This window comes from Colobus angolensis, unplaced genomic scaffold, assembly GCF_000951035.1.
Source record: "Colobus angolensis palliatus isolate OR3802 unplaced genomic scaffold, Cang.pa_1.0 Scaffold133, whole genome shotgun sequence".
Classification (NCBI taxonomy): domain Eukaryota; kingdom Metazoa; phylum Chordata; class Mammalia; order Primates; family Cercopithecidae; genus Colobus; species Colobus angolensis.
The window spans coordinates 541216-549534 of record NW_012114411.1 but is presented as its reverse complement, the minus strand read 5'-3'; the positions used below and the strand labels follow the sequence as shown (position 1 = coordinate 549534).

At 38.1% G+C, this 8319-nt stretch overlaps 1 protein-coding gene across 1 annotated transcript in view; it reads left to right on the top strand.

The window, feature by feature from the left end:
• Positions 1-8319, top strand: part of UPF2 (UPF2 regulator of nonsense transcripts homolog (yeast)) — a 141209-nt gene that overhangs the window by 44371 nt on the left and 88519 nt on the right. Inside the window, exons 5-7 of the mRNA XM_011934286.1 lie at positions 3170-3367; positions 6032-6181; positions 7843-7946. Of these exons, the coding sequence (XP_011789676.1) occupies positions 3170-3367; positions 6032-6181; positions 7843-7946 (452 nt within the window). The remainder of the gene's footprint in view (positions 1-3169; positions 3368-6031; positions 6182-7842; positions 7947-8319) is intronic.

Here is an 8319-nt window from a genome sequence, read left to right as displayed (position 1 = left end):
CGGCCTCCCTAAATGCTGAGATTACAGGCCTGAACCACCATGCCCTGCCGACGGAAATTATATTTTTTATATGCATTGCAACTATCCCTCCTCTCTTTCTCTCTTGTCCTGTGCCTGTGATTTTCCTATTTTTTTATTGCTTTTGTTTGGTAGTATTTTTACCTCTCAGAAGCTGAATTTTCTTTTTTATGATTTACATTATTTTTTAGATATACAAAATATTTATGCATATTATAGATTAAAAAGTGAAAGTTTACTGTCAGATGCATTTACATTCTCCAAGGTAACCACTCTTAACAGCTTGATAGTAATGTGTCCAGACTTTACTTTTTTCCACAAAATATGTATAATCAGATATCTCTAGCTTCTTTAACTTAGACATGATTTCCTTTATTGTTTCTTTTTTTTTTTTTTTTTTTGACGGGGGCTCGCTCTGTCGCCCAGGCTGGAGTGCAGTGGCCGGATCTCAGCTCACTGCAAGCTCCGCCTCTCGGGTTCGCGCCATTCTCCTGCCTCAGCCTCCCGAGTAGCTGGGACTATAGGCGCCCACCACCTCGCCTGGCTAGTTTTTTGTATTTTTTTTAGTAGAGACGGGGTTTCACCGAGTTAGCCAGGATGGTCTCGATCTCCGGACCTCGTGATCCGCCCGTCTCGGCCTCCCAAAGTGCTGGGATTACAGGCTTGAGCCACCGCGCCCGGCCCCTTTATTGTTTCCGTAATTATTTTTGAGAGCTTTCTGAGTCAGTTCTTGTAGATATATCTCATTCCTTTTAACACCTGATTAATATTACATAGTTGTCTTAGTCTTTTCAGGCTGTTGTAACAAAATACCCTAGACCGGGCAACTTATGAGCTTAACAGAAACTTACTCCTCTTCTCTGGAGTCTGGGAAGTCTAAGATCAAGGTGCCAGCCAAGTTGGTGTCTGGCGAGAACTCTCGGCTTCATAGATGGGTGGGTGAGTGGGGCTGAAAGTTCTAATCCTGTAGTCACTTGGTCTTTCTGGTGACTGGCTCCATTCTGAGACTATCCAGAGGCTCCACCCTAAGTCACCTCATTAGCATCAGCTGAGGTAGGGTCAATAAGCTAGTTATGAATAACAAAATACATTACTTTCACTCAGAAAATTCCAAGGGTTTTAGGAGGTCTGCCAGGAACCAAAGACAAACACCAAATATATTTATTATACCATGCTCTATATATTATGGATGTATTCTTTAAATATTGTCAATATTGTCTTCTAGTTTGTTCTTTACTTTTGTTTATACTTTTCATTAAACAGAAGTTGTAAATATGTCATTTTTTTTCTTTTTGGTGTATTGGTTTAGTGTCCTAATAAGTCTGTGTTTAAATATATTTTCTCTAAGGAAAGTAAGGAGTTTCAAGCAGCCAGTGTTTTTTTGTTTTTGGTGTTCTTATTTTCATAAATCACATTTAATGGATAATCTAACTTAGGGTTAATTTTAATTTACATAATCACTCTATAATTCTCATTTGGAGAGAAGTGTCTGAGAATAGATACGTTCATGAATGAGTTCATAATCATAAAGTAGGAAGTTACTTTCAGTGTTCTGAGTTTATGATCTATAGTTGTATGTACTGCATGTATGTAAATATATACATACTTTCCATTCTCTGATAAGAGATCTGTACACTTCATCTTTCTTCCCTTCTTTTCCAGTTATCAATTGACTGACATTTATGGCATAAAAGAAAATAAAGGCTGAGCGTGGTCACGCATGCCTGTAATCCCAGCACTTTGAGAGGATGAGGCAGGTAGATCCCTTGAATTTAGGAGTTTGAGACCAGCCTGGGCAACATAATGAAACCCCATCTCTACTGAAAATAGAAAAATTAGCTGGGCTTGATGACGCATGCCTGTAGTCCCAGCTACTCAGGAGGCTGAGGCAGGAGGATTGTACAAGCCCAGGATTTTGAGGCTACAGTAAGCTATGATTGTGTCACTGCACTCCAGCCTGGGCAACAGAGTGAGACCCTGTCTGAATTCAAAATAAATAAATAAATAAATACAGTCTGGGTGTGGTGGCTCATGCGTGTAATCCCAGCACTTTGGGAGGCCGAGGCGGGTGGATCAGCCGAGGTCAGGAGTTTGACACCAGCCTGGCCAACATGGCGAAACCCCATCTCTACTAAAAATATGAAAAATTAGCCAAGTGTGGTGGCGGGCACTTGTAATCCCAGCTACTTGGGAGACTGAGGCAGGAGAATTACTTGAACCCGGGAGGTGGAGGTTGCGGTGAGCCGATATCGGGCCATTGCACTCCAGCCTGAGCAACAGAGTAAGACTCTGTTTAAAAAAAAAAAAATTCAGGACCCTCTAAATTTGTTATAGCAAGGGGGAATTTAAGCCTTGGAGACTGAATTACATAACCTGTGTATATCTTTCCTAAAAAAGACGACTTCTACTAATCAGATAGTTGTAACTGTGCATTAAGCCTTATGTGGAAAGGTGTTGAAATTACCTAAACTTTCTCTATATAAACAATCTCAAACTTCTACACTTTGAAACACTGACTTCTGTTCTTTGGAATCTCTGCTTCCTGGGAGGCTGTCCTCAAACTTTGCAATCGAATAAACGCTCTTTAAAACTAGATTCTGACCTTTTTGATTATTTTAGGTTGACAGTGGCAATCTACCATGTGCTAAGGATTATGCCAAAAGGAGGAATGCTTCTTAATTAAAGGTTTATGGTCTGTTTTTGGAGATATAAATGGTATATAAATATGATGTAAATAGTATAGAGGATTATGAGTTGCCAAAAAAAAAAATACTCATGGGGGAGGTGGGACTTTAAACGGATGTCTTAGGAGTGGCCAGACTTACATATTTTATTTTTTGACTTTAAGTTTCATGAAAGTAGACCTAATTTATCAAATGGCTACTTAATCTCATATTAATTGCTTAAAACAAGTATAAGAGCAAAAAATATTTATGCTGTTCTCTAGTCTGTTTTATTAAAGGGCTTTATTTAAAACACAGTTTTTGATTTGGTGTTGAAAATGGTCACATGTGCTTGTTGATTGAAGAAGTTCCTGTCAGTTGAAGCACTCAAGATTCAGTAGCTGTAAAACTGAAAAAATAACTAATGTCCTGTTTATCATGCTATAACCTCAAGTTATGTTAATTACTTGTGATTTATTTTATGGTAGAACATGGGCCTGGAATTGATATATTCACTCCTGGTAAACCTGGAGAATATGACTTGGAAGGTGGTATATGGGAAGATGAAGATGCTCGGAATTTTTATGAGAACCTCATTGATTTGAAGGCTTTTGTCCCAGCCATCTTGTTTAAAGACAATGAAAAAAGTTGTCAGAATAAAGAGCCCAACAAAGATGATACCAAAGGTAAATTCTAGAGAAAAAATATTTACATTAAGTGCTACAAGAATTAGCTTCAAAATAGTATTTGTAAAAAAAAAAAAAAAGTTTCTAGTTTTGTAATATGAACATTGAGTCATCAGAATAAATGAGTGACAGAATTATATGGAATGATGGAGCATTAAAGGATGATAATTGACATACTTTTAACAATGCTGATACTTTTAAGTTAATGTGAATTAATTTGAAAGTGTTTGTTTATAATATCTTGTAGTGAATTCATGTGAGGTCTTGGTAAGACATGCATTTCCCTCAGGTAGATTGTTAGGGCAGGTGTTAGTTCTAGGTGCTCGTTGCCTGTACTGCATTTTCTAGGCTAGATAGAACCAACTCTTTGTGAAGAAGAGTGACTTTAGAGAAGTCAGAGTTTTTAGGTCATTAATAGAGTGGGAGTTTCTGAATGCCAGTTATGTTGTGTTTCTCAGGTTTGTCTTATATTTGCTGCTGCTATTCTAATCTAACTCCCATCCTCTCTCACTTGGGTTACTGTAATATCTCTTACCTGGTTGCCCTGTATTTGCTTTGTTTCCTTCTGTGCATTCCTTTTTTTTTTTTTTTGAGGCAGAGTTTTTGCTCTTGTTGCCCAGGCTGGAGTGCAGTCGTGTGATCTCGGCTCACTGCAACCCACGCCTCCCAGGTGCAAGTGATTCTCCTGCTTTAGCCTCCCAAGTAACTGGGATTACAGAAGTGTGCTACCACGCCTGGCTAATTTTGTATTTTTAGTAGAGACGGGGTTTCACCATGTTGGTCAGGCTGGTCTTGAACTCCTGACTTCAAGTGATCCACCTACCTTGGCTTCCCAAAGTGCTGGGATTACAGGCGTGAGCCACCACACTCGGCCTATGCATTCCTAAACATTAATTTTACTCTCCTGCCTACCTGATGTCCTTGAATAACTTTACATGTACTTGGAATATAATTTAAAATTGTTGACATTGTTTCTAAGACCCGCATAGTTTCAGGTTTGCCATTACAACTCTGTTACCCTTAATTTGCCATCCTTCTCAGTCTCTGAAATGGGCCCATCTTCTTGCCTTCCTACATTGTTCTGTTTTTTGCTTGGAACCCTCTCCCACCATACCCTATTTGACTACCTTATGCATATTAGTTTAATTTCCTCAGATAAATTGTATGTTTTTTGAGAGCAAGGGTCACATTTTAAGTTTTTTTCAGAATGTCTGACAGCTTAGCATCATTTTGAACATGTAGCTGATTAGTAGATGTTTTCGTAGCCAGAAACCAGGGGACATTGGGGAGTGAATGCATGCTCCATGTGGGCAGTTTTTCTCTGCTGTACTCACAGGTATATTCCTGGTGCTTAGAACAATACCTAGCACATAGTAGGTATTCAGTAAAAGTAGAATGAAAAGATGAATGAATGAGAAAGTAGTAGTCTGTTTTCATCTAGAGGTGGCAAAACTGATTCATACTAGTTAGAGTTTTCATCCTCCCAAATAAGATATGAATCAGTAAGATATTTCTGTGTTCAATGCAGAAATTAGGAGATTAGAGACTATAAGAGATGAAGCTGAGAAATTTACCATACTTTCAGTTTAGGTATATATTCTTGAACTCAGGTTTTATTGGCTTTTGTTTTTTATTTACAAAAATTTTCAAACACAAAAGAAGGCTGTTATAGTGAACTTGCATTTACCTGTCACTCAACTTCAGTTATTAACATTTTGTCCCTCTTATTCAACTAAGGTTTGGTTTCTCTTTCTTTTTTATTCTTCCTGTTTTGCCTTTTACCAATTACTGGTCATTTTCTTTTGTTGTGTTTCATTTTTTGGTTTTCTCTAACCCTTCACATTGAAATGATAAGGATATTTTCCTAATTGGTCTTTCTACATCTACCCTTCCCTGACTTTCTAATTGATTTTATATATTGCTGCTAAGTTAATTTTCACATCAGTTCCCTTTTAAATGTTATCCCTTGCATAAAGGAGAAACTCTCAAATCCTCCTCTGGGAGTTTGAGACCCTTCTTAATGTGAGTCCACTTTAATCAGCCTTTCTCCCCCTTGCCATCTTTAGCATAGATAGATTTTCACGCCATATAAGTCCTCATCCACACATATATCTTTCCATCCAGTCATCTGTCCATGTCTTCAGTTAACAAATGGTATACATAATCAGAGAAGATACAGCCTTCGTTCTCAATGAGCATAATGTATATATATTTTTGAGACGGAGTTTCGCTCTTTTTGCTCGGGCTGGAGTGCAATGGTGTTATCTCGGCTCACTGCAGTCTCCAACTCCTGGGTTCAGGCGATTCTCCTGCCTCAGCCTCCTGAGTAGCTGGGATTACAGGCATGCACCACCACGCCCAGTTAATTTTTGTATTTTTAGTAGAGATAGGGTTTCACCATATTGGTCAGGCTGGTCTCAAACTCCTGACCTCAGGTGATCCTCCCTCCTGGGCCTCCCAAAGTGCTGGGATTACAGGGGTGAGCCACCATGCCCAGCCGAGCATAATGTATTTTATAAAATCTAAATATACTAACTTCAGTTGCCAGTTATACATGCAGGTTTTAAAAGAAGTGATGCAGATTTTGTGAGTCTTTATCTACTTTTGTGTAGCAGGATTTTAATATGACTTTGAATTTAGGTATACTTGTTTGTTTTTCAACAGAGGCAAAAGAATCTAAGGATAATAAGGAGGTATCAAGTCCCGATGATTTGGAACTTGAGTTGGAGAATCTAGAAATTAATGATGACACCTTAGAATTAGAGGGTGGAGATGAAGCTGAAGATCTTACAAAGAAACTTCTTGATGAACAAGGTAAAGAACTATTTTACCAACTTTCATTTTTAATTGGTTTTTACACACAGAGCTCTTGCTTAAGAATATAGATCTTTTCTCCTTAATTCTGTATTTTTTAATCCCTTGTTTTTCTGTTGTTTTCAGTCCATCACTGTTTTTGGAATTCGATTTATAATAGGACACTACATACCCAGTATTATATGTGTACAAGCTTTAATGATCATCTAAATTTTAAATAACTTAGTTCTAAATATCTTTTTTTTTTTTTTTTTGAGACAAAGTCTCACTCTTGTCCTCCAGGCTGGAGTGCAATGGTACGATCTTGGCTCACTGCAACTTCTGCCTCCTGGGTTCAAGCAATTCTCCTGCCTCAGCCTCCCGAGTAGCTGGGATTACAGCTGCCTGCCACGTTGCCCAGCCAATTTTTGTATTTTTTAGTAGAGATGGGGTTTCACCATGTTGGCCAGGCTTGTCTCGAACTGCTGACCTCAGGTGATCCAGCCACCTTGGCTCCCAAACTGCTGGGATTACAGGCATGAGCCACTGTACCTGGCCCTAAATATCTCAAAATAAATTTTTCTCGCTACCCCTTCTGTGATGGAATAACGATACTTAATACTTTTCTGATAACTTGATAGCATTCTCCTGATTGATTTAATTATATGACGTAATCTTTACAAACAACATAAATGTATTTGAAAGTTATTCTGAAATGATTACTGGGTGGGAATATGACTAGCTTATCAGTTCATCTATTCATTTTATCTGTGTTTATAATTGAGTTGTGTTTTGTATTCAGTAATACAAATATTACATTTATTCCCTAAATAATTCCTATCGAGCTTTGAGTTGATTAGCTAGGATTCTTTTATTTATTTTTTTGGGACAGGGTTTCACTCTTGCCCAGGCTGGAGTGCCATGGCATGATCGTAATTGACTGCAGCCTCAAACTCTTCAAGTTCAAGTCATCCTCCTGCATCAACCTCCCAAGTAGCTGGGACTGTAGACATGCACCACCACACCCAGCTTATTTTATTTTTATTTTTATTTTATTTTATTTTATATTTTTTAGAGACAGGGTCTTGCTGTGTTGCCCAGGCTAGTCTTGGACTCCTGGCCTCAAGTGATCCTCCTGCCTCAACCTCTCAAAGCCCTGGCATTATAGGCATGAGCCATCACACCTGACCAAGATTCTTTATTAGAAGGATACCTTCTGTCAATATTGCTTTTCTCTTTGTTGGCTTTACCCTATCTTACTGCAGATTCTTTCTCTATGTAAACCAGCCACCCTCCTTAGAATCACATGGAATAGGGAGGCTTAGTGCTTCAAAGGCAAGAATTGGGAGTGCTGTTAATTGAAGAACATAGGGGAAGGGATGCCGGGCAGATACAAATAACATTTACCGTAACACTGCATGCTTTTTCTGACCAAGTTTTTGTGCCTAATGCAAAAAGTTTGACTTTTTATAGTTGATACCTGAAAGACTGTAGTGACTTGATGTTATGATTCTAGAGTTACCTAAACTTTCTAGGATAATATTCTAAAAAATGACTAATGTTTTCCTGGGCACAAAAACTGGTCTAGATTGTCTATTTTCCAAATAATTAATCATTGGATATTTTTATTCTGTGTTCTCTGTGTATTTTTTTAACCTATTTAAAAACTAATTTTACATTAGAACAAGAAGATGAGGAAGCCAGCACTGGATCTCATCTCAAGCTCATAGTAGATGCTTTCCTACAGCAGTTGCCCAACTGTGTCAACCGAGATCTGATAGACAAGGTATTGGTATCTCTGTGTAACTTTGTTCAAGCACATGCACCTTGTAGGAGTCCTCTGATAAGGAATGTCTATGGTTTTTGGACTATTTGAGCTATAAAGTCCACTATTTCTTCAAATGAAGTCTTAGATGGGAATTCACATAAGCAGACAAAATTGGGTGTAATTCATAGATGCTCTGTTTGGGTATAGAATTGGCTATAGCATCTTGTCCTGTTCATATATGGATCCCAGAGTTTGGAAAATACTGTTTTATATCAAAGGTGCTAAAAGTATGGTTTCTGGATTTTTAGTGGCTTTGAGGCACTTCCTGGGGTTCTGTGAGGTCAAAAATTCTTTTGATGATAATACTAAGATTTTTTTTTTTTTTTTTTTT